This window comes from Jaculus jaculus, chromosome 7 (assembly GCF_020740685.1).
Source record: "Jaculus jaculus isolate mJacJac1 chromosome 7, mJacJac1.mat.Y.cur, whole genome shotgun sequence".
Taxonomy (NCBI): Eukaryota; Metazoa; Chordata; class Mammalia; order Rodentia; family Dipodidae; genus Jaculus; species Jaculus jaculus.
This window is the reverse complement of record NC_059108.1, coordinates 88,078,441-88,105,781: the sequence shown is the minus strand read 5'-3', so window position 1 is coordinate 88,105,781 and position 27,341 is coordinate 88,078,441. Positions and strand designations below refer to the sequence as shown.

The 27,341-nt window shown below is 38.6% G+C and overlaps 1 protein-coding gene and 1 pseudogene across 1 annotated transcript in view; one reads left to right on the top strand and one right to left on the bottom strand.

Annotated features, from left to right (window-relative positions):
• Window positions 1-27,341, top strand: part of Slc25a21 (solute carrier family 25 member 21) — a 571,282-nt gene that overhangs the window by 542,359 nt on the left and 1,582 nt on the right. Inside the window, exons 7-9 of the mRNA XM_004649129.2 lie at window positions 4,169-4,333; window positions 23,665-23,846; window positions 24,758-24,810. Of these exons, the coding sequence (XP_004649186.2) occupies window positions 4,169-4,333; window positions 23,665-23,846; window positions 24,758-24,810 (400 nt within the window). The remainder of the gene's footprint in view (window positions 1-4,168; window positions 4,334-23,664; window positions 23,847-24,757; window positions 24,811-27,341) is intronic.
• On the bottom strand, window positions 940-2,171 carry LOC105944123 (annotated as a pseudogene).

Sequence of the window (27,341 nt, the reverse complement as noted above, 5' to 3'; positions counted from 1 at the left end):
AGAACAGCCAAAAACAATAAGAAGCAGCTCACAAAGCATGTCATTCTTTTTCTACTTCTCATCAGCTTCACATTTTGGTGCCCACTACATTGAAGTAACAAAGAATTTGTATTTGTTAATTTATGATTATACCTATTCTTATGATTGCAAGTCACAACTGCTACTCTTATTAGCAACTAAATATACAGTGAGTGCTTACTAGGGGCTAAATTCATTGACTTATCATCACAACAATCCTAAGAGAAAGATTCTGTTGTCATCTTTGTTTGCCAATAAGTGGAATAAAGTCAGAAAGAATCAAACACTTGCTGAAGTTAATGAATGATATTGCTGAGACTCAATCCTGCAGCATCTGTCACCCAGCTCCTGGTTCTAATTAGTATGTTGTCCTCTGATTCGCCTAATTATTGACAACTAGAGTTACAGCTCAGCAAAGTGTTTAAAAGCCATGAGTCCCATTTCCTTGTCCTCCCACTCAGCACCCATACCAGTGAAAATGAGAGAAAGAAAAATCTGTATATTTGTTGACTTTCACTGAAATCTCTTTGCAAGTTGGTGAGAAGAGATGCTAATCAAATTAGTGTTTAACTTAGTCATCCCAATTATATGAATTTTTATGAGTAATAAGAGGTTGCATATTTTATTTGTTTCCTACTTTGCTGCCTAGCTGCTGCTTCACTGTATAAAAATAGCAGCAAGTAATGCAGTATATGTAAAATTAAAGTGGCACTGCCTTCATCTGACATTGTAAAGCAGACACTTCCCACTACTTCAATGGGAAGATCATTACGCCTTTTGACTGAATTTGACTGGACATAAGCATGTTACAGTATTATGTAAGGCTTATAGTCACAATGTTATCCGAAATTTACAATTCTTATAACATTGTTTACCACAGGTAATTCACAAATTCTGAATACCACAGCTTAATATGCCTTGTTTAAATAACAAGTCTAGTGTATTATTGTGTTTATCTGCAACCAGGAGGAAGCTGACTGGGGTTTCTTCCAGTGGCAGTGCTGAGAATCGTCTCTTTTCCGTGGTGTTGCTACCAGTTATTTTGCCTTCTATCTGCTACCTTAAGACAGCTATGCTGGAGGAGGTTGCTCCGCACCAGTTTACACGGGACACCGTGCTCACTCCTCAATAGACTTCGCCTATTTCTCATAGGCTTCTTCACTCATTAGTTCATCCAGTTCGGAAGGGTTGCTCAGTGTCATCTTGATCAGCCACCCATCTTCATAACAAGATTTATTGACCAGCCCTGGATTTCCTGCAAGTGCTTCATTGACTTCAGTTACCTCTCCAGACAGAGGAGAGTAGAGTTCGCTTGCGGCTTTGACACTTTCCAAAGCTCCAAACTCATCTTGCTTTTTCAATTTTGTCCCAACTTCAGGCAGACTACAATAAACGACATCTCCTAAAGCTTCCCGTGCAAAATTGCTCATTCCCACCATTCCAATACCATTTTCTGTTGTTATCCATTCATGTTTCTCTGTGAACTTACGCACCGAGAGCAGAGCGGGTCCAGTGCGCAGCAACCTGACGGCGCCGACCTGCAGCCCCCAGGGTCGCGGCGGGCACAGGGCAGCCGGGGCCAGGGCCGAGCGCAGGCAGCAGGCCGCGGCCCGCACGCTCCTTGCTGCTCGCCCCAATTATATGATTTTTTAAAAAATATTTTTATTTATTTGCAAGCACAGAGATAGAGAGAAGAGAGAAAACCAGAGAATCCTACAAACTTCAGATGCATGTGTCACTCTATGCATCTGGCTTTATGTGGGTACCGAGGAATTGAACCCAGATTATTAAGCTTTGCAGGCAAGTGCCTTAACTGCAGAGCCATCTCTCCAGCCCCAATTCTATGATTTTTAAAAATATTTTTATTTATTTATTTGAGAGAGAGAAAGAGGTAGATAGCGAGAGAATGAGGGTGTCAGGGCCTCCAGCCATGCAAACAAGCTCCAGACACATGTGCCTCCTTGTGCATTGGGATTTTATGTGTGTCCTGGGGAATCAAACCTTGCTCCTTTTGGCTTTCAAGGCAAGTAAGTGCCTTAACAACCAAACCATTTCTCCAGCCCCCAATTCTATGATTGTTAAACAGTAGACTCTAGATTTTTTTTTTTTTCTTAAGGAAAGACACTGATACCTGAAATTTCAAAGATGTCCATTGCTATCAACCTGTGATAGCCTCAGAACTCCCTGACCCTCTTTCCCTAGGGATCTTAGAAGAGTGAGAATGAGATAAAAGCTAAGATTAGATACAGAGTGCACCTGTATTAGTCAGCCTGAGCCTGGAGAGCCTCATTTCCACCCCTTTCCCATTCCCAGGAGAGCCTTTTTCTATCTTTTCCTGCCTTGCACTGCCTTCCTTAACACAAGAAAGGTTTGCACAGCATGCCCAGGGCCTTTCCAACAGAAATAAACTTGTCCTCATCTCTTTTGAAATCCAAAATAATTTGGATTGTTAGTCAATGTATCAAAACACAAATGATTTTTAAAAAAAAGTATCACAAAACAGAAGGTAAGCATTAACCTTGTGGGAATTTTCTGATTATCATCTCATAGGAGATGTCTTTTATTGCCTCAATATATATTCTCATGTGATATTTTCACATTACAAAGAAGGGCTTCCTTAAACCCTTTGTTATAATTAATCCAAAAATGAAAACGATGATAAGTATAAAATTTATACCTAGTTGGAGGTATTTTTTAATGGCTATCAGCAAAAACTGCATGATTTTCTATATAAATAAGCACATTTAAATGCATTGTTTTATTAATACAACTATAAATAAAAATTGAATGTAGGGCTTTGATTGGATTTCTTTCTTTCAGAAGCTGACATAGCCGTAATTGCACATGGTAAGAGAGCACTTCCAGTCTGAAAATAGCAGATTTCTACAGTCATTCTAGCAACCTGCTCCAGTCAAACACCAGACAAATGTCACATAAATGCTTGGCCTCATGGGGTAAAAGAAACACAGCATTTCCCCTTATTTACTATTCAGTCAAAATATGAGAGGGAGAGCTATCCTTTGTGCTATACCTCCAAAAAGGAAATGATCACTCATACTTTTCAAAATCCCATGTGAACAGTTGTAAGTGTGTCATAATGAACTCTAAACCTCAGAGAAAACTGCAGTGAGCTCTTTAGCAAGGCAACAGCAGATTGGATTCCGGCAGTGAAGGTATTTCAGCCTTAGGTAATCAACCAGAGGGCTGGAAAAGAATAAATTAAAGGTAACTTAGTACTCCCAACACTATTTATTGATAATTTATCACAGCAAGGGGTATACACACTGATTGCCCACCTTATTGACCAGATGTACAATCACCAGCTATTTTCCCATAGCCAGTTTCTAACCTAGCACCAGTTTAAATCATTGAGGCAATGGATTTCAGGCTAATTTTAACATTAACTTTAGAAAAGTATAATTAGAAAAGTAAGCATGCTAGATTTGGGGAGCCAATATAACTTCCTTTTGAATGATGTATGAAGTTGTGGATTACTTTTATCTACATTGCTAGTCTCCATTAGAGTGGATAATCCAGACTTGGATATAGTTATCTACATGTTGAAAGTACTTATAATTATTGTCTGGCATTAGTTTCATTAACTCCACAAAAGATTTTTTTCTTTGATAATAGTTTCCTTAAAAACCTATTGTTACACATGCAATTTTTAAAAATGTAGTTATTATTAGCATACAAAAATTAGGTTTTGTTGTGTATTTCAAACAAATTTTGAGTTTTGTTTCCCTTCCTTTCTCTGTTCTTCCTCTCCACCTTGTGCCCTCTCTCCACCATAGCCTCATTGCTACTTTCATACTACATTTTTCCATCTGTTCTCAATCTTCTTCCCATCACCTCTTGTTCATCTCTCATGATCTATCTTGATTCATAGTCTATGCTTACTCTCACATCCCCTTATGTACTTCTATTCAAACATTAAAAGTTAGTGTCTGCATATGAGAGAGAGCATATGCATGCAATTTTGTGGGTGTTTGAGGAGGGTTCTAATTTTTAAAAAGTGTAATGTAGGCATCATTGTTCATGTTTGGGGAAATAGTTCTAGTAGTTCTGGCTTGAAGGGAAATGAGTAATAATTTATGCTATTCCATAATCCCAAACATGAGTTCTCTGGCTGTGCATCTCTCTCCTTCAGCAACCATCCACTTGGGGTTATGCAAGACACATCATTAAGAAGGAAGGCTTGGGATTCCAGGGCCTCAACAAAGGATTTACAGCAACACTGGGACGTCATGGAGTTTTCAACATGGTCTATTTTGGCTTCTACTACAACGTCAAAAACATTATTCCTGTCAATAAGGTAACTATATGATGATAAGATCAGTGGGAGAAATTTTTATTTTCTTTATTTGTAGAGTGATTATCATGCCCCAGTCTGTGCAAAAGACATAGCCATTATTTAATTTGACTCTTACATCAGCCTGTGTATTGAGTATTGTTATCCGTCCTTAAAATCCAGAAACTGGGCTGGAGAGATAGCTTAAAGTGCTTGCCTCTGAAGCCTAAGAACTCATGTTCGAATCTCCAGGTCCCACATAGCCAGACACAAAGTGTGCAATGTTGCACATGCACCACAAGGGGACATACACATCTGGAGTTCGTTTGCAGCCTCTGAAGGCCCTGGTGCACCCATTTCTCTCTCTCTCTCTCTCCCTCCTTCTCTCCCTCTGTCACACACACACACACACACACACACACACTTTCTCAAAATTAAATTTAAAAAGTTTTTTTTAAAATAATCCAGAAACCGAGGCATAGAAAGATAAGCATATTTCCTGAGATCCCATAGTAAATTGTAAAGTTGAGCCTTGCACCCAAGTGTCATACAAGGTTTATCTTCTTCAAGAACTTTCTAGAAACCATGTATTTTATTTTATTTGTATCACAGTCACATTGCTTTCTCTACACAGCTGAAAATTTCATATTCTAAACGTTTTTAGCTTATGGGAGAAATACCACAAATGTTTCTATTTTATGTACATATTAATTTGCAAATTCACATAGATTAATTTAGGTATGTGAAAAATCAACTCTTCCAAGACCATTTGCTTTTGATGCATCATAATGATAATAATTATCTTTTCATTACTTATTTATTTATTTATTATTTATTTAAGAAAGCAGGAAAGAGAATATGGGAATGCCAAGCCCTCTAGTCACTGCAAATGAACTCCAGACACATGCACCATGATGTCTACCTGACTTACATCAGTACTGGGAAATCAAACTCGGGTTCTCAAGCTCCGTAGGCAACTGCCTTAACCACTAAACCCTCTCTTCAGCCCACCATTATTTTTTGAGTTTTTGAGGTAGGGTCTCACTCTAGCCCAGGCTGACCTGGAACTGGCAGTGATCCTCTTACCTCTGCCTCCCAAATGCTGGGATTAAAGGCATGTACCACCATGCTTGGCTCATTACATTTTATTTTTATTTTTATTTATTTGAGTGATAGAGAGGAAGATAGAGAGAATGTGCATGCCAGGTCCTCTAGCTACTGCAAATGAACTCCAGACACATGTATCAACATGTGCATATGGATTACATGGATACTGGAGAATTGATCCTGGGTCCTTGGGCTTTGCAGGCAAGCACCTTCACTGCTAAACCATCTCTCCAACCCTCATTACATTTTTTTGAGCTCAACAGACTGGCCTTTTATTTTATGCAAGAAAGCCAGAATGAGAATAAGCATGAGAGAGAGAGAGACTTGGCACTCCAGGGCCTCTAGCCACTGTAATTGAACTCCAGATGTTTATGCACATGTGTGATCTTGCATGCTTCCATCACCTTGTGCATCTTGCTTAAATGGGATCTGAAGAGTCAAACATGAGTCCTTAGACTTCACGGGAAAGTACCTTAACCACTAAGCCATCTCTCCAACCCATCATTACATTTTTGTGAATGCATTTCAATGAGTATGCTATTATAATTTAAAAAATGGTTATATTGAAGAAATAAATTCAGAAAGATTAATATGGTGCACATATAGTCATATGTCACCGAATTCTCATGACTGTAATCCCAATACTTGGAAGGCTGAGGCAGCAGAATCTCCATGAGTTTCAAGCCATCCTGAACTAAGTAGCAAGACCCTGTCTTAAAAATGCAAAAGAGGGCTGGAGAGATGGCTCAGCAATTAAGGTGCTTGCCTGTAAAGGCTAACAACTAGGGCTCAATTCCCCAGTTCTCACATGTATGCACAAAGGTTCATTTGCAGTGGCTAGAGGCCCTGAAGCAACAATACTCTAAGTCTCTCACCCTGGAGTGCCTCTCTCTCCCTCTCTCTCTTTCTCTCTCTCTGCCTTCAAATAAATTAATTTTTAATAGAATAAAATAAAATAAAAATAATGGGCTTCTCTCACTTTCCAAGTAGAAAAAGTTTTCAAATTCAGGAATAGAGAAATATGTGGCTAGTCCTCCCAGCCTACCAACAATTGCATGCTCCCATTCTCTATGTCCATTTATAAACCATATAAAAATGTAAATTTATAAGGACCAGAACTTCATTTGTTTTTTTTCCACTATTGTATCCCCAAAGTTTAAAACAGTGTCTGATGTATAGTAGGACCTTACTAAATTTACATTAAATTAATTGGAGGAAATAATGAAGATATGAATGGTGAGTTTTTTCCCTCACAGCAGACACTAAAGGGATATGTTGATATTTGGGAAAGACACTATAATAGTTGATACTAGTGTATAGGAAGCTGAGAGAGCTGAAGAGCTGAGAGTTAGAGTGGGCCTCACCATAATCAAAAAGTAATCCAAGAAAAAGAAAAGTCACCATTTAAGTTCATCTATAACATAATAGGTTCTTTATATTCAGAAGGTGAAACGCTTGTTTTTGGAAACGATTCTAAAAATGGAGATTTCATATTGCCAAGATAAGTTTCCCCAAGTTGCCTAAATAGATTGCCAGAGCAGACATTTTGCCAATAACCAAAATCCTGATGGTTTCAGCAGTGAAGGCAGGATCCCACTGTGCAGGGAAACCTCCAGAGAATAGAACAGAAAAGGTATGGAGTGGTTGTTCTTCCCATGTTTCATTATATCCAGTATCTGTACTGTCTTCTCTAATTGTATTTAGTGAAATGTCAACTAGTGTCTTGCCAAATGAATTTTCTGTTAGCTAGTATTTTCCACATTGAAATTAGACTAAGAAATAAATGCTCAATTTATTTGTTAGAACCCTAAAGAATACTGTTATTTTAAATAAAAGAGACTTTTTTCACTATTGTTTCAGTATTGATTTGAGGCAGGGTTTTTCTTTGTAGCCCATTCTAGCTTTGAACACTCTGTACCGACTAGACTGCTATTAGACTTGAGGTTCTCCTGCCTCAACTTCTTGAATTAGAATTCATGACTTTTTGTTATAATTCCTACCAAGCTGAATGCCCCACTTCCTTAAATCCTCATCCAAAGCACTAAATAATATGGAAGATGATGAAGTGTGGTTTGTAGTTATTTTAAAAATGCAAATCTTGACAGGCATGGTGACTCACACCTCTAATCTCTCTAGCACTTGGGAGACCAAAGCAGGGGGATCACTGTAAATTCAAGGATAAAGCTAAGTTACATAGAGAATTTCAAGTTAACCTTGGATACAAATGAAGATCCTTTCTCAAAAAAAGGAAGTAAAAGTTGAATACATTCCTTTGTAATCCTTTCTGTGCAGTAGTTTTATACCAATGGAGAAAGCCAAGGAACTGCTTCCTACATATCTGACTATTAACAATTTTACTACATAAACCACTTTTGACAGGCTGAAATCTACTATGTTGGCTCAGAATTTAATTTCTACACTGCAGTTTCCAAGCTAAAATAGCCAGGTTGTTCCTTTTTATTTAATGATCTGGATACTTGAGCCCCCTATATTGGAACTACTAAGAGGAATGCTGGACGTTAACTTTGAGGTCAGTAGGTTTGAATGTCACTCTGATATGTATTTCCTAAGTACTTATCAGGTGCTTGCACTGGGTACCAAGGGATGCAATAATGAGATGCTTCCATAGAGCTTTCAAAGCAAGGGATGTGCTAGAAAAAGGCAAGAAAAATTATGAATGATATAAATCTGGCAGCCAGGAAAACCTTCCCTGAGGAAATGATATTGGAGCTGACAAATAAGTTAATATTCAGTGCTGACAGATGGACACAAGCATTCTATATGTATAAAACATCAAGTACTAAGGCTCTAAAGAGGGTTGGTGGCCTTGGATAAAATAAAAGGCACCCCATGTGATGAATGTGAAAGAGTGAGGATAAGGCACACACCTTTAATCCTAGTACTAAGGAGGCAGAGGTAAGAGTATCACTGTATGAGTTAGAGACCAGCCTGAGACTAGAGTGAATTCCAGGTCAGCCTGGGCTATAGTAAGACCCTACCTTGAAAAACAAACAAAAAAAAAAAGAGTGAAGATACAGATCTGGCTAAAAGGACACAGAGATGAGTCATGCTGGGCATTAAAGAGTTCATTGAAGATTCTTTATCTAAAAAGCAATGATGTCATAACCCATCTTCAGTTGCTATAACATGGTATTTGAGATTGAGTAATTTATAGAGAAGAGGTTTGTTTTGGCAATAGTTCTGGAGGCCAGGAAGTTCAAAGTCACGCCCCATAGTACATGTCAGAGAAGAGCAGACATGTGAAGGAGACATGGGAAGAGAAGGGGACCGGGCACTTTACAACAATTCTCACAGTAGTTAACCCATTTTTTTTTAGAACTACGTTAATTCCTTTCCGTGGGCAGAGACTTCAGGACACAAACACCTCTGAAGGGTTCCCACCTATCAGTATTACTACACTGACAAATTTCAAAATCAGTTTTAGTTAGGGCAAACCACATCCAAGCCATAGCAGCTGGAAAGCCCACAAAACATTTTAACCTGAGCGCTCTGGTTACAGTGTAAAGATGGATGGAATGGGAATGGAAAGGAAAGGGCAGCAAATATACATGATGTAATGATTTCAATATGAGATCATAAGATCTTGAACCATGGGATCCATAGTGAAGACATAGAAAAGTAGAGTTGAGAAATCTTCATAAGACAGAATCTATAGAATATGGTGATATAATCTATATATCTTGTTAAGAAAACATGTTGAAGGGATAAAGATAAGGCCTGTATCTTTGGTTTAAGTAACCAATGGATAATGATTCCCCCCCCCCCAACCTCTACTGGAGAAAACATACTAAAAGGGAAACAGGCCAATGGGAGAATATTATGGACTCAGTCTGGAAAGTCTAACTTCATTTTGTGACTACAAAGTGCAGATATATAGTCTGTTGGTTGAATGTGGGCTTAGGTACTTAGATTGAGAGATCTGGGCTGAAGGCAAGTACCTAGAAGTCATCAGCCAACCTCCTTGAGAAGAGAAGGCCATTTCTTTTTTTTTTTTTTTAATTTTTATTAACATTTTCCATGATTATAAAATATAGCCCATGGTAATTCCCTCCCTCCCCACCCCCACACTTTCCCATTTGAAATTCCATTCTCCATCATATTACCTCCCCATTACAATCATTGTAATTACATATATACAATATCAACCTATTAAGTATCCTCCCCCCTTCCTTTCTCTACCCTTTACATCTCCTTTTTAACTTACTGGAGAAGGCCATTTCTTAATAGTTCAATGATCTTGAACCAGTCATTTCATTGCTTTGAGCTACAGGGATTTTTTTAAATGTGTAAATTAAAAAAAAAAAAACTATGATTGCTCTTTCTATTGGACAAAGTTTTTTTTTAGAATTAAAATAAACAGAGTAGATTATAAATGTTTAGGTGTCATTAAAGTGTTAACTATGGGGGTGCTGATGATGGCAACGGGAAGCAGGAGAGGTGGTGAGAGGCATGGTGGAAGTAGTTAGTATTGCATGAGGAACATTTTGCAAGGACTATACTTTTTGCACTTAAATGAACAGTATGTTTTTCTTGCCTAGAACAAAGTCATTGATTTTATGGGTTCTGTAATCTAAGCTTGCCTCAAAACTGGGAAACCAGTATTCTTTAAATTTAAAGCATAATAAATCAATCCTTTGTGAAGGGGAAGGTATGCTAATCATTAAAACATGTTGAAGAACGACATCAAGTTGTTATAAACTGAGATGAGGCAGTGGCGCCCCTTGAAGGCATTATCCCATCTTTGCTGTGGCTGTCTCTTGCCATTCACTTCAGACAGTGTGTTTACAAGGTTATTGTTTCAATGCTCTTACCCTGAAATTGGTCATTCTCTTTCCCAAAGGAATTTGAGATTTCATCAACTCTGATTGGCATGTGATAATGCTAGATTTATCTTTAATTGTTTTAAAACTATAATTTTTTGCAGTATTTTCCATCTTCAAAGCATTTGACTTTTCAAGAAACAGTTCCTCTAGGGAAAAAAAAAGACAAAAAAAAAAAAAAAAGAAAAGAAACAGTTCCTCATGATCATCTTTGAGGAGAGGTGTCAAAATTGGGGAGAGAGAGAGATTGTAGTAGTGGGGAATGTACTTTTTATACACTATTCTGAACTGAAAGCTTTTACATTTAGTATATATTGATTTCATAATAGAAATAAATTGTAAAGAATTTAATAGCACCTTATAGAACAGATTACTAGACCCTTTTTCACATCTTACTCAATTCTAACATCATATTTGCAGAGGTAAGGTCGGAATTTGAAATGTTAAATGCAGGTTGCTCAATTCGGAGAGCCCCCCTTGTGTTGCTGACTGTCTCCTCAGGTCAGTGGTGTCTTCTCAAGGCTTTTGTCATGTATGTTGATCCTGATTCTCCATGCTTTTCATTGGCAAAACTGTGTTTGGCTACTTCACAGATTTGGCAGATCCTCATCACAATAGTTCATTATTGGATAAGGAAGCTGAACTGTAAATTGAGGTTTAAGATGAAGATTACTGGCATAATTACTTGAACCAGAGGCCAGAAATCTGCACTATACATGTAATGCTCTAATTTTTCATTTTACTTTATATTTGTTACATGATAATTATTTATTTAAAAAATTGTCATGAAAATTTAAGTAAGTAGCTGGGATGTTCAGACAATGTAACCAGAATCTTCTGCCCCATTCAGACCTGCATCTTGGCTCTTGCATTTCACACCCTCACTCCATAATCCATAGAAACAGCATTACAAGACACAGGCCTGGAAAAACTGGGAATTGCCAATTCAAAAATGATGTCCTGCATTATATTCTTTTGGATTTATTTTAAGTATCTAGCTGTTCCTGTTTCAAAGTCAATAAGTGTTGCAATAGGGAAAAAAAAAATTACTGTCTAAAGCTGATAGCCATCAAAAATATTAAACTTTGCTTTCAGTTTGCATCCTGAGGATGTTTGAAGGTTCTTGTGCCAAAAATAATAACATGTTTATGTTGAATTTTGCCATGATATAAATTATATATGTGGATTTGAAATATTTTAAGACAGCACAATTTTTCATATTTAATCTTTCTTACATATAGTAAACCATTCAGATCTGTCCATTCCTATGGTCATTTACTACAGCCAACATTAAGTAAAGCAAATTTTCTTTTCTTTCAGGATAATAATCCTGGAGGCATGCCCTTCATAAATGGAAATGTTTTCCTCTCCTTTTGTTTTTAATGGCTTTTGTTTTGTAAATTATGTAGAAGGTCTGAAGGTGGTGCCAGACACACTTCAGTTGATCAGGAGACATGTGCAGAGTTGTTAGCTTCATGATGGAGAGCTATTTTCTTCCCTAAGGTATACAGTGAGTTGAATGAAAAATGCACATTTGGGTTCAGGTGGAAAACTTAGACGGAGCTCTTGGTATTTTGAAAAGAAGAATCTCAATGGAATTAGATCATAGTAGGATTAATTTATGGCCATTTATTTCTCTGATTCGGTCTTACTTGATCATTAGTCTTAACCAATCATGCAGTAATAGGAAGAGCAAAAGCATTAAAGTTTCATTAAGAACAACTCTCCCTTCTAATTACCACTGGGAGAAAACTATAAGTACATATTTTCTATAAAATTCCAGGATATATGACAAGATTCTGTGGTAAAAGAGTATCTTTCATTGGCAGTTTGCACAGACTCCCTAGGGTATGTGTGTTTGGGGGGAGAGTAGAGGGCAGAGAGAAAGGGAACAGGGGCTCAGACACTTTCTTAAATAAACTTCAGCAAATTTTTCCAGTCAGGCACCACCCAAGTAGATAGAATTGAGGTACAAGCAGCTTTAGATTCTCAGTGAATCCATTCTATTTCTGTAAGTATTCGTGGCACCATCCACCATGTGCCAGGCATTGTCTTTCTAAGCATCACCTAGGTGGGGTTTGTGGTCTAGTAGACACACAATAAACTAATCATTCCATGGGAACTTGATCATGCTAAGTCCCGTGAGGACAACTATCAAGCTGTGAGAATTTTACAAATACCCCAATCTCAACCCAAGGTGGGCAGAGTATAGGGAAAGCCCTCTTTCAGAAGTCTGCAACCTAGAGCTTGAGAGGAAAATTAACCAGGCTAAGGTGAAGAGAATGAGTATGCTAGACAGAGCAAATAAGGTGTGACTGCCCTAAAGTAAAAGGAAAGTTAAGGACCTGGGAAGAGATAAAGAATGAGGGTAGCTGGTAAATGGAGAAATGGGTGGGCAGAGTTGAGGGGAGTGGAAGCTACAGAGTTTAGCTAGGCCAGACTATTTTAGACATGTAGTTTTAAGGCAGTTTACTCTCTTTTAAGAGTTAACTAAGGGAGGGGGCATGTTGAACAAACATATTACATAAGTGGAACTAAGCGAGCATGACAAAGTTGAATTTATACAGGTAGGGAAATAAAATTTCATGAAACAGAATTGATCTGGACTTCCATTCAACCATATGTGTACTATATCGCAGCATCTCAGCATTCCCCTGCCTTTAGACTTTTATTTTGAGAATCTAGTTTTCTAGTTTTCCTCAGAATCAATGTTTATATTGACGCAAGGAACAGAAAAAGCATGCCAAGATGGAAAAATATCCCACCGGATTCCAAGTGTAAATTCTTACTTACATATTTATAATACTCAGATTTAATTGGCTCTTGGAAGATATCTAACCACATGAATATATGGGCCCACATAATTACATCTAACATTGAAGATGAAACAATCAAGTGATAACTGCTATGTTTAAATCATAAATCATTTTGACATTTTATACATTTTATAATTTGAACTAAGTGGCTAAGACCTTGAAAATTATTTTACATTTCAGAACTCTTTAAAGAACAGATAGCTTAGGGGGAAAAGAAGGAATTTTCATGGCTATTTTCTGAACGGCTACATTTAGATGCGGAGTTTTTAACAAGACTTTGATTTCTTTCCAAAGCCCAGATCCCTGCAAGGATAGGATCTTGGGAATACTCCACATTCCTTAAGAATGCTTATCAATTAAGCCATCTCATTTTTGTTTAGTGACCTTTTGTGGAGTGAGGAGCTAGCATTTCCCCAAATTATCTCACATGAAGAGAAAACAAACACTATAATAGATTCTCCAGATAGCTATAAAGGGAAACAATTGTGTTTTTTTAATTAAGCTTTAATAGCAGATATTTTTGAAGAGGCCAAAACAGCATGATACCATGACATCAGGGGAAAAAAATGCTTCTGTACAAGTTTATGAACAAAACAACAAAAGAAAGCCAAATTAAGAAAAATCAAAAAGGGTATAGAGAAAGCTGACTTCTAGCTGACTTCTCACTATGACTTGTAATATCTAAAATGCAAATTTCCTCTCTAAAAAGAAAAAAAAAAATGCTCTTCACTCTCATCTAGTCTGCTCATTGCCCAGTTACTAGGAGGCAACTATCATTTTAGCCAACCACATCATTTTCATGCCCACCATTGCCAGCTGTGGGGACAGGACTGATGAGCTGCTATTATTTGCCTTGTGGTTGCTGCCAGGTGTGTATATGTACCAGCTTTGTAATTTGCTTCTGAGCCCAGGTTCTTTGTTTATTGTGTCTTTATAGAGGAGAGCAAAAGCATGGATTAAATACCTATGGAATGCCAGGCCTAGTACATACACGAAGATGAATGTGACATGGCACATCCCTTTCCCTTGAGAGGTTCTGAAATCATCTCGAGTCTGGTGCCCATCTCAGCAAATTCCTGTTAAAAATTTGAGCCCAGACAATCAAATGCCAGAGCCCATGCCCCTAGCCATAGTACTATAAACTTTGCAAACATGTGGTACCTAACCTTTGAGTCTTTCTTCAGATGGCATCTGCAGCTCCTCATCTACTCTTCCAGATGTCTGCTGCATGGTCCATCTCTTCCCACTACAGGTGCATCCAGTTTGCTGATGTCAATGCCAGAGCTAAATGCGATACTATTGCTTTGAGATGATCAGCTCAGCATACACTAGCATCCACCTTTTCTATGATCTGAATATATGCCTTTCTAAATGTAACCAGAACCTACACAGAGATAGATTGTTGAGGGATTTGGTGAGGAAGGAATTGAGGCAAGAGAAGTAACAATATGTGTTGCTCCTAAGATGCTGGCATGTGAGCTTTTATGGTCAATTGAAAATATCAGATTGTAGAAATTTAAGTCTCCATTATCTTAAATATGTGCATTTGTCTCAATTAAGAAAGTTATGAGCCGGGCGTGGTGGCGCATGCCTTTAATCCCAGCACTTGGGAGGCAGAGGTAGGAGGATTGCCGAGAGTTCGAGGCCACCCTGACACTACATAGTGAATTCCAGGTCAGCCTGAGCCAGAGTGAGACCCTACCTCGGGAAAAAAAAAAAAAAGAAAGTTGCATCCATTATACTTAATTTTATACTGGATTTAATCCAGTTAGAATAGTTACTTTAGTGCTGAATCCTTCTTTTGCCATCCTGGCTTCCCTTCCAAACCTGTACAACAAGCAGATCCGATGAGCAGGCCTTCCCATCTCACCCAGGTTCATCTAGCCCCTCTTCAGGCTGCCATTTGGATACATATTTTACAGACAACCCATTTTTATTTAAGTGAAAATCTCTCCAGCTATACTCTGATGCATCCTACATCCAGAGTCTTATTAATTCCATGTCTTAGAAATCAGCATAACATCAGAGACTTCTTAAGTTGTCTTCTGCAAAAAGCTGTGCAAAATGATTCAAAAGAATAGGAAATGTTCGGCTGGAGAGATGGCTTAGTGGTTAAGCGCTTGCCTGTGAAGCCTAAGGACCCTGGTTCGAGGCTTGGTTCCCCAGGTCCCACGTTAGCCAGATGCACAAGGGGGTGCACGCATCTGGAGTTTGTTTGCAGAGGCTGGAAGCCCTGGCGTGCCCATTCTCTCTCTCCCTCTATCTGTCTTTCTCTCTCTGTCTGTCACTCTCAAATAAATAAACAAATAAAAATTTAAGAAAAAAAAAAGAATAGGAAATGTTCAAAAGCCTATTAGTGGGTTTCTGCATTTTTTCATGTAGGGGGATATCATGCACTTCATGTTTATAATGTCTTTTGCTTGAAGCCTTGAGAAAATGAAGGACCACATCATAAACTCCCTTTAGCTATTGATCAAAAGATGGTGCAAAGGGCACAGGATGAACTCAGATATAAAACGTACTGTTGTGATGCCCCAAAATCATGTGCCTTCTCATAGGTCCACCTTACTTGATATAGTTAGTACCAAGAAAAATTAGAAGGTCAAAATTAGAAAGAAACGTAATATGGGCTGACATGAGGCAGGAAGCTTCTAAGACTAGTTTTAATATTTATATTGATGTCCTGAATGGCCTTAAATTAAAAGCCCCATTGCTATATTTGCTCAATGTTGCCTTTTGTAGAGCAGAAGTCTTCCCACTCATCCTTCCTCACCAACCCCAGTCCTTACTCGCTAACAAATACTGCTCTCCACCTTTCTTAACTTCTTCAATCTGGCAGTGCTGTGTGTATAATGCCTTCTCAAAGATGCCAGGTCCTAATCACAAAGGCCTGAGAGATGGGCAGTGGTTCTCTGTTTGTTAAGCTAGAAGCCAGCTGGCCAGTTACTAAGAAGGGCATCATAGCCCATGCCAGAGAAGGTAAAACCAGTGGGAGAATGTCTCTTTTGATTAAGCTATTTTATCTCTGTGTATATTAACTCCTCAAATGCCATTGACTTAAATTACTCCTGCTATCTTTAGCTATTGGATATTTAGTTGGAGTTTGATGATTAAATCAACTGCAAATATGTAATGTGTTGATTGTTAGTTAACTCTTTTGGGTCATAGATCATGTTTCTGATGGCTTCGTTCCTTTTGGGAAAATTTTAGAGGTTGCAGAACATCGTAACTGCATCATTTCATGTCCCTTAAGTCATGGAGACTCAGTAATAGCATGTTTTGTCAAGGAAATTCACTAATCTTCTTTTTTATTATTTTTTATTAGTTTTTTATTCAGCAAATACAGGCAGTTTGGTACCATTATTAGGCTCATCCGTGACCTACCCCCTCCTCATTGGCCCCTCCTTGTTGAGATATATGGGTCGTGCATTGTGGAGTTAGCCCACAGTTATTGGTACGATAAATGTCTCTGCAAATCATGACCCAACATGTGGCTCTGACATTCTTTCCGCCCCCTTTTCTGCAAAATTTCCCTGAGCCATGTTGGGCTCATTTTTGGTCTTCAGTGATGAGGTATTGGGGGCCTCTGGGGTTCTGGCTTTCTGATTTGGTAGGCATTGATTTTTCTCTGTGTTGGTCTCCTTCCCCCTTGTGCTGGTATCCGGTTCATCAGGAAAATAGCACCCTTGCTTGTTTTGCCAATATTCCTTAGTTTCAGCTGGGGCCCTTTTGAGGTATGATGGGGTGGCTCTCTCCTTAGGATCTGCATCTATCTGAAAAAGAGAAGCAAATTCTCCAACGGAGAGTAAGTTAGCACCAGGACAAATGAGATAACCCTTACTTTTTTTTCTAGAGAGTTTAATACGTGTAGGCCCTCTTGTAGCCCATGATTGATGGTAGCTTGATATTGGAGAGTGGGCTTATGTTTGGATATGGTTCTGACTTGTTTCCCAGCTCCAGCTATGGGTCCCTTACCACTGAGGGGATCAGTTAGCCAAATCAAGAGCAGCTGGTTCCCCACCATGGCTGTGTGCCACTATTGCACTTGTGTGGGCATCACAACCTATTATTTGCTGCTAAGTAGGTTGGACCATGATTTGCTTGGACAGATATTGGTCATTTCCCCCAGTCGCCCATGTAGCGACTTCTGGCACCAGACATGCTGACTGTATGGGGACTGACTCTAAAGCTAGGCAACTGTTCTTTAGCTTTCCACTCTCCCAAAGACTGTAGTATGCTGGAAACAGCCATGAAATCTAGTAATAGAACCTGGTGTTAATTCTCGTTTCTACTAGTTTAGTCATATATCTTTGACAAATCATACCTCCAGTGTCTCAATATTCTCATTTGTGAAATGGAATGTTAATTTTAGTCCCTAAAGTTTTTAGAGGGATTTTAAATAATCAAAAGGTACCCTGTGGCCTGGGGAGATCAGTCAGTAAAGTGCTTACCTTCCAAGCATGAGGACCTGAGTTTAATCCCCCAAACCCATGTGAGAAGAAGAAGGAGAAGGAGGAGGAGGAGGAGAAGGGCAGAGTAGTATGTGTTTGTAATCTCAGTGTTGGGGAGATAGAGAGAAGAAGATCTTGGGGCTCACTGGCAAGACAGTCTAGTCTACTTGGTGAGTTTCAGGCCAATGACAAAGATGAGGCAGGAGAGGTAGCTTAGCAGTTAAGGTGCTTGCCTGCTGGGCTGAAGAGTTGGCTTAGCAGTTAAGCGCTTGCCTGAGAAGCCTAAGGACCCCGGTTCGAGGCTCAATTCCCCAGGACCCACTTTAGCCAGATGCACAAGGGGGCGCATGCATCTGGAGTTTGTTTGCAGTGGCTGGAGGCCCTGGTGCACCCATTCTCTGTCTCTATCTGCCTCTTTCTCTGTCTGTCACCCTCAAATAAATAAAAATATTTTTTAAAAAAGGTGCTTGCCTGCAAGGGAGGACCCACATTCAACTCTACAGATACTACATTAGCCAGACACATAAAGGTGAGGTAAGCACAAGGTTGCACATACCCATGAGGTGGCACAAGTGTCCAGAGTTCAATTTGTAGCAGCTGAGGCCCTGACATGACAATTCTCCCCCCGCCCTCTCTCTCTCTCTTGCTCTTCCTTTCTTTCCCCAGAATACAAACTAATAATAATAATAATAATAATAATAATAATAATAATAATTGGATGGAACCTAAGAGGAATGATACTCAAAGTTGTAATCTGGCCTGCACCATACACACATGGATATGTGCCTACAAACACAACATGTATACAAATATATGCAAAAAGAACACTTTGGCCTGTGAAGCCAAAGGTAGAGTGCTTGCCTAGTATGCATAAGACCCTGAGTTCTACTCCCGTCAATGTAGAAAAAAGTGTTCTATTTATATTGTATTTCCTATTGCTATCACAGAATGAAGTTATACATATACTATACATAGTACTCACTAATAGTTCAATTAAATTAGCATTAGTTAGTTATGTTTCCAACTTTATAAGAAAAATCTGAAAATATTTATTAAAAAAGATTTGTGTGTGGAAAATAATCCATACTCTTTATAAAAAATATTTTAAAGAAATTGTGTTATTTACATAAGAGAAAAAGAGTTACAATAATTGCAGAAATGTTTTTAGTTCTGCAGCTATAAAGAAAGAGCTCTATTTCCACTAGCAAAAACCTTAAGATTTTTCCCCACATGTCTAGAGCCTCTTAGAGCCAATGATTAAGATGAAATTTAGAGCATCAGTAATCTATCTTAAGGGTATGATGAGAAAGAATCATAAATTTAAGTTAAACCGTGATTCTCAGACATTGGTATCTGTCAGAATCACTTGGAACATTATTTAAACAAGTTACTGTAACCTGTGATCCCTAGATTTAATATATTTGAGTTGTATTTTTTTTTAACATTTATTTCTTTATCTGGCTTTTGGTTTTATGTGAGTACCGGAGAATCAAACCCAGGCCATCAGACTTTGCAAGAAAGCACCTTTAGCTTCCGAGTCATCTCTCTAGCCCCCAATTTTAATTTTAATAAGTTCTCACATTGATAATCGGTTAATGGATAATTGATAATGGTTGCCTAAGACCACACTTGAAGAACTACTGAGTTCATGAGAATGGTTGAGTTTGATGGGACTTCAGATGACACAAAAATCTTTTTGCTGGGCTGGAGAGATGGCTTAGTGGTTAAGCGCTTGCCTGTGAAGCCTAAGGACCCCGGTTCGAGGCTTGGTTCCCCAGGTCCCACGTTAGCCAGATGCACAAGGGGGCGCACGCGTCTGGAGTTCGTTTGCAGAGGCTGGAAGCCCTGGCGTGCCCATTCTCTCTCTCTCCCTCTATCTGTCTTTCTCTCTGTGTCTGTCGCTCTCAAATTAAAAAATAATAATAATAAATAAATAAAAATCTTTTTGCTAAAGTAAATTGCTTGATAACTCTATGTGAAAATTAGGGCTTCCTATACCCAGCTCCAGTATTTAAAATGACCTTTTATGTTTATCAATGTATTAGTAGATAAAATGTCTCCTGAAAATTTTTTAAGCTTTCACAAGCCTGATAAAATCCATAGATATTCTTCTTATAAATGTCCATACACACAAAACAAAGTCATTGCCTAAAATTTTAGGTGATTCAGGCTGGAGAAATGGCTTAGCTGTTAAGGCACTTGCCTGCAAAGCCACAGGTCCCATGTTTAATTCTCCAGGACCCGCGTAAGCCATATACAGAAGGGAAGGCATGCATCCAGAGTTCATTTGCAGTGGCTAGAGGCCCTGGAACACCCATTCTCTCTATATATCTGCATCTTTCTCTCAAAGTAAATAAATAATTTCTTTTAAGATTTTATTTATTTATTTTAATTTTGGGTTTTCAAAGTAGTGTCTCACTCTAGCCCAGGCTGACCTGGAATTCATTCTGTATTCTCAGGGTGGCCTCAAACTCATGGTGATCCTCCTACCTCGGCCTCCCAAGTGCTGATATTAAAGGTATGAGATTAAAGGTGCCACCACATCTAGCTAAGATTTTAAATTTTAGGAGATTCTTGAACACCTCTCCTGCCAGCCTATCCACTTGTTCTTAGAAACATCCAGAGAAAAATGTATGCCTTGAGACAAAGTTTTGGGTTCACTTAGATGTTTCAAAAATTCTCTTCTTAGACTTAATCTTTCAGTTAACTTATTTAGTAAAACATGAATGAAAATAATAGTTCTTATCTCAAAGATTATTAAGACTAGCTAATATAATAAAAAGATATTATCACAATAATATCTGACACACAAATATTTTAGTGTATGATGTAATTAAAAATTGTTACCTTTTGTGTGAGCAAGAAAGAGTTTGTTGCTAAGTTGGGTGGGGGTGATAATGGGAGAGGCTAAGCAGAAAGTCTAGGGGTTGAAGGCTCTGAACTGAGAGGGCAGGACAGTAGGACTGAAAGTAGCAGAACCAGTTGCCTTGGATGCTGCACAGGGACTTGTAAAGGCAACTGAAGAGTTGGATCTATGGAAAGGCTCTCACCCAGCCTTACCTCTCTGGCAAGCCAGCCTTATTCCACTTGGTTTCTTCACCTTTGCACACCTTGATGATGTCACCATCTCTCTGCACACCCACATCCTCTAAAGCTCATGTGAATTCAGGATATAGTGACTTCTGTATTGTTGACTTTCACCTCTGCCCTAGTTCTTAGGTTCAGAGCCCTTTATTTCATGATTAGAACAGTGAAAGTAATTGCCCAAGGAGTTCTTTTCCCCAGTATGCTTCCATATGCCTCTTGAGGAACTCCAAAATACAATGAAAACTCTGTCTTACATTGGGTTTTAATCCTCAAAACGAAAATGGAATCAAGGACCATCTCATGTGGATGTTTACCATCTTTGAGAACCTAGGAGAAAAGTCTCTAAGTAACAATGATCCCACCTAAAGATTGAGATTGAACTTTATTCTCTTCCATGCCATAATCACTGCCCTCTAAGACCTCCTAGGGTCCTAAGCATGCACACATGCAAAAATAGATAATTTTTTTTAAGTGAAAGAAGTGCAACACATGCTTCTATGATGAGTGGCTCACAGGCTGGCAGAAAAGAGAAACATATGCAAAAATAAACTAAACAGGAGGAGAGAGAGGAAAAAGCCAAATCTGACTGGGATTTCCTGCATGAAGAGGATATAGTGAAGAGATCAGAGGCAAAGTGAGAGGACTCTCTTGGCTCATTGTTTCCCAACCTTATTATGACACAAAGCAGACTATGGATTCAAGGAAAGAAACTGGCCATGGACTTAGAAACCAGGATACCTCAACAGGGTATCTTGGCTTATACCCTGCTAGTCATTGTATAAGAATTGGTTCCTCCCTAGAATGCCCACAAAGATAGCAACTGACCAACTGCTTTGCCTACAGGGAATACCAAATCACTAATTGTCAAGAATAGGTCCTTGGCCTGGTAACTTTTAAAACCATTTTCAGACACCTTCCTAAGAAGAAGGAAGCTTATCTGCAAAGGTAAAAATGGGTTGGAGGTGGGTCCCAGGCACTTGTATTTGTAAATCTACCAAGTAAGCCTGATGCACAGTAGGATTTCTGGTTGCTGTGAGATCTCACTGTTCTGCTGAGGGATTTACAGAAAACAGAGTCTCAGTATTTACTTGTGCCAGTGAACAAGATGCTGACTTAAAGACCATAGGTTTTGGACCTCAATAGTATCTCAAGCAAAGTGATCTTCCCTGAGTATCTTAAGCTTATTCTCTATTCCAGGTCTTGATCCTTGGCAGGATATAGGAGAGGTAGAATGCTTAACAAGATCACCTGAGCTTCACATTAAGACAGTGTACATCCAAACATTCATCCTTCATATAAAGAGAGAGTTCAGCTATGTCACAAAGACACCAATATAGCATCTTTTTATGGCATTATGGCATGTTTTGTAACATGGTTCATCCTAACATTATCTATTTTCTGCCAGTCTTGTACAATATTTTTAGTGCATCTCTATTGTCACTTCCATGTCTTGGAAAAATGCTACACTACACAAGTAAGGTTGATGTTAAAATATTGCCTGGGTATGCTGGCCTCTTAAGGGTTCAATGACTCATCCAGTGTCAGACAACTTGAGCAGATGCTGAAGTTGCCCTCCTCCAGAGCTCTGGTTCTGCTTCTCTTCCGAACTGCAGAAGGGCAGCATAAAGGCATTTTTCTCTCCTTGTAAAAGAGAAAAATGAGGAGGGGAGAATTATTTAAACACACCTCACTCACACTGCAATCACTGCATTGTTTTTCCTGTAGAAACACCCTGTTGGTTTTTAAATCCCTTTAAATCTCTCCAGCACCTGTCTGGCCAAGATCCAAAAATTATTACTGAATCCCTTGCTTTTTATATTTAGCCTCATAGGAGTTTGTGTGATGCTGACTTCTGGTTTAGCTAAGGACTTCAGGACTTCCAGAAATTTCCTTCTTCCAAAGAAAATTATATATATATATATGGTTTATATGTCTGTATTCATAATCTCTGTTTTTTTAAAAGAATGGAAAGGCCCAACCCTGTTTGGTTTCTTACTCATAGTGCATCTGAAGTGTTGACCAAAAGAGAGAGCAGAGGAAGGATGAGGTAGGGGTCAGTGTAAGCAGTTCATAATATGTGATATGGCTTATTTTGGGGGCAAGAATTGAGGCTGCAAACATAATGAGAACTTCCTAGCAAATTCATTATAACAAAGTATAATATGAGCTCACTAGTCACAAAAACAGGCTGAAGGAAAGTGACTCCCACATAAGACCTCATTAAATACTTTGATGTCAGAAAGCAGAGTAGGGAGGGGTGGAAAATCAAATCAGGCCAATGTGAGGGGCCTACATTCCAATGGAAAGAAAAAAATATTTCTCTTCCTCCTCTTTCTTCTCTTTGTCTTCTTGCTCTCTCTCCTCTTTCCTTTTGCCACGAAGGAAGACTAATATCCAAGAACAATGATTATAAATTCTTCAGCCAATTAGTCCAGCAACTTACTACTGTTTATAATGCACAGAATGTCACAGGCTGTTTTGTAGCCGCCCCAAGTTGGTTTGTTAATAACAGGAAGCTAGCACTTCTCAGTACAGTGGATCAAGCTACACGTGAAAATAAATGCAAAAAACCTGGAGGGGAATAGCAGCAGACCGAGAGTAGCCTTGATTTAATTTAGCATTTGGGGTCCACACACATGAGCATTTTAGTAGGCTTCATGGTGGAAGTTGCTGTCATTTGTAAAATATTCTGGCCAATTAGCTAATAGTGTGCTTGGATTTCTCCTGTTTTGATACAGTAATACTAAGTACATTGTGAAGCCCAATTATACAAATCATCCCCATATGCCATACCAGTCTTTCTTTATGAACTGTGTTTATAAATCCTGTGTGAGGAAATGTGTACTTCAGCAATTTAGACCATGTGTAAAAACATAGCCAATGGGATTGTCAAGAAAACAAGTTCCAGCCTAGGAAATCCTAATGTGTTCCGCTGGAATAACAGGAGGGTGCCGGGGACTGCAATGCTCTGCTTGCATATATAGATTGCTTTATTATGTTTTACCAATTTAGGGGATTCCATTTACCCTTCTGTGATTTTATTCTTTTTTTAGGATCCAACCTTCGAGTTTTTGAGAAAATTTGGGATTGGTCTTCTCTCGGGGACAATAGCCTCAGTCATTAACATCCCTTTTGATGTTGCCAAAAGTAGGATTCAAGGGCCTCAGCCAGTTCCTGGAGAGATCAAGTACAGAACCTGTTTTAAAACAATGGCAACAGTCTATCAGGAAGAAGGGTAATACATTCTTGCTTTAATAAATGTGCAGGGCTCAAATGCTGTGAAAACTGTATTGTACTTCTATTTTGAAGAGAGCCAGGAAGCCTTCCAAAGTTGAGTTTATATCTAAGGAGGTCCACCAAACATGTGATCAGCTTTTCGAGGTCACACAATAATGAGATGTTGGCAAAATGTTCTTACACTGCCAGGATCATGTGGGTGAGGCATGGCTGTACTAAACACTGCATGTTTGCCTTAGAACACTAAGGTCAACCTTTCACTTGTCAGTGCTCATAGTACACTATTGTATATGTCTTATTGCTGTAGAAGCAAGAGAATAATTGTCTTTCTAACTGTAAATCTTATTTAAATGTCATCTAATTACATTGCTCTGGAAGAATTAAATGTAATAATTCTGAAAAAAAACTAGTCCTCTTATTTTAAAATATATTCCTTTAAAATATAATCTTGATTTATTTCTCAAAAATTTCAGTTTATGTGCCTTCACTCTCCCTCCCACCAATATCTCATTCTCAAGTAAACAAGTGATACGTTATTATTTTGCTCTAAACTGCATCATATTTCCTAATATGAAGACTGAGTTTATGGTCTTTTAAATTCAATTACAAAAGTCATTTTGCCCATATACACAGCTGTCTTGAAAGCAAGACCTGTCTTGAAAGCCAAAACCGACTAGCTGATGAAAGTCATGTTTCTGATTGGATAAGACCAGCATAGCCTGCATAATAAAGAACTGATTAACTCTTTCCACTCTTCCACTACAGTGAATATCAAGCCATATACTGTCAGGTTGAGGATGGGTGTAATTTCAAATAGTTTCTTTAAATGCTGAGCCAACATATTAATAAAGCAAGGGACCAACTCGTTTATTTTCAGGATAAGAATGTTTTCTCTCCCTTCTATTATAGGTTTTTTGCTTTATACAAAGGCTTACTTCCCAAGATTATGAGACTTGGACCAGGTAAAGATGCTTGCACTATTTATACCCTTCCTTCTATATTGATCTACTGCCTCTCCTTTTGTTACTTTGTGTCTGTCAGCATCAAAACAAGTTTCCACATTGCTAAAGGCAGAAACCTTGAGGATATAAAGTTGCCTATGAGTAGTCACAATACTGAAAGCATCTGTTAGAAATGTTCTACTTTGTTTATTAATGCTGTTTGTGACCTTGATGAAGGCTAATGGAAGCCAAAGCCCAGGTTAAGTCAATAGAAAGGGATCTATATCCATTGAAGCCTGAGTGAGCTCCAAGGTATACACATCAGCTTTGGGCTGATGTGCACAACGTTCACTGAGGAGCCAGCCTTTTCTTTATGCTCGCAGTTCAGTCTAGCTCTTGCCTCAACTTCATTTGAAAGGGGAACAAAAGGTGGGCAAATTGCCTCCATGAACAGTAAAAGACATCTCTCCTCACAGTCACTTGTGGGAAGTGGTGACACTCCTGCTGGGTGCTCACCTATCCTGGCTTATGTCATCTCGATGGTGGGAAGCTTCCTGGCCTGGGGCCTACCTGAAGACAACAGCCTACAAAACAAAAAAAAAAAAAAGAAAGAAAGAAAGAAAGGCTGCCATTCCTACAGGAGTCAGCTGCCTCTATGTAAACAGATAATAACTGCTTCAGACTCAACCGAGTCACAGCCACCTTGTGAATAAGTATACTCTAGACCACACGTACATTTTAACCAGGTCTTGTCCCCACACTTAGACATGCAGGTAATCTTCTCTAGAGCCTTCTTCTTTCCTTGTCATTCCTCCCTTTTAACACCAACATTCTCCTGTACTCACATACATGACCATTTACATTTAGATCTTAATCAAGTAAACGGGCCTGTCTACCCACCTTAGATAAGTCTATAAAGTGAAGGTGACTAGTTCACACTTAAAAATATACTTCTACAGTCAGTCTCCACTCACCCATTATCTCAAGGTTTGTACACATTTAAGTATAAATTTGTTTCATATTTGAGATGTAAACCTGCCTTCTGTTATTGGCCTATGTATAAAAACCAACCCAATGATAAAGAACACTAGGAATTTTGTGCATCTCTGCAAGTACTGTATGTGGTATCTTCCCTTCCTCACAGTAAAAACCTGCTAGTAGATCTAATGTTGGAGGAAATCACATGACCATTTCCTACACCAGCTTTCTCAGGAAGGGGTGAGACTTAACAGGATGATAATCAGGGATAATGCAGTGAAAAAGCAATTGGTTGGAACCTTGATCCAAATATTTGGTTAGGATTTTTAAAGTTTTTACATGAGGATCTTAAGTTGCTGTTGAGTTAAACCTAATGAAAAGAGTTGTGAAGCTACTACTGACCAGCCTAAACAAAATTGTGAAAAATAGATAACCTCATATAAGCCCCTGGTAGAGGAAAAGAGGTAAGAATTTGAATTAAGAATAACCAATATTTCTTGGGGGGAGAGGAAATAAAAAGAAATATAGGGTTAGCAATGTAGTTCAGTGGTAGAGCTTTTCAGTTTGATCTTTAGCCATAGAAAGAAAAGAAGAGAAGGGGAAGAAGACAGAGAAAAGAAAGGAAGAGGTAAAGAGGGAGAAAGAAATAAAGAAGAAAGGAAGGAAGATAAAGGAAAGAAAGGAAGGAAGGAAGGAAGAAAGGAAGGAAGGAAGGAAGGAAGGAAGGAAGGAAGGAAGGAAGGAAGGAGGGAGGGACAGAGGGAAAGTAAGGAAGAAAGAAAGGAAGAAAGGAGAAAAGAGATGGATGAACATAGATTTTTCATGGTTCATTCTGAAGAAGCACCCATCTTATTTTATTAACAGCCTTAGTAGCGCCATGTGAAATAATCAGGTACCTCGCACAAAAGAATCTTGAAGTCTGTGGTTTAAACTACAAATCTCACTAGCTGAAAACTACCGTATTCTGCACATTTTTGCCTTACATAGTGCACAGTTAATAAAAGTAAATGTAATGATCACACAGACACTAACAACCCTCTGCAGTGCATCTTTCCTGTTGTTTCCCAGAGTTCCAGGAGCACCTGTGGCAGCCAAAAGAAGTTTAATAGAGTATCTTCATGGGTTAAAAATGAAAATTACAAGCAGATAATTATCTTTGGTACAGCCTTTAGGTTTTAAAAAAAGCATATGGCATTGTGTACAAAATAAGATCCAAATCAAGTTCCTTTTCTTTTCATGAGAAGTCAATATTCTCTTGTAGCCAAGTCTTTTCTAAGTCATTCTTAGAATATTTGTCAACATTTTGATTTTTGTAATGTTTTTCATACAGTTAAGTTACAGAATACATGCTATTTGCTGCCTCAGATCAAACATAAAGTAATCCATATGCAAATATCTCTGCCAATGACCAGGTATGTGGCAGCCTGTGCTTATTTTCCTGAATCATATTCTTGTTGATAGATTTCATAGGCAGTTATGCAACATTTCTCCTCTAAGACAAATGATGGTTTCATGTCACCCCAAGTCCACTACCAAATTTTCAAGTTCATCTATATATATTTGAGGGAGATAAG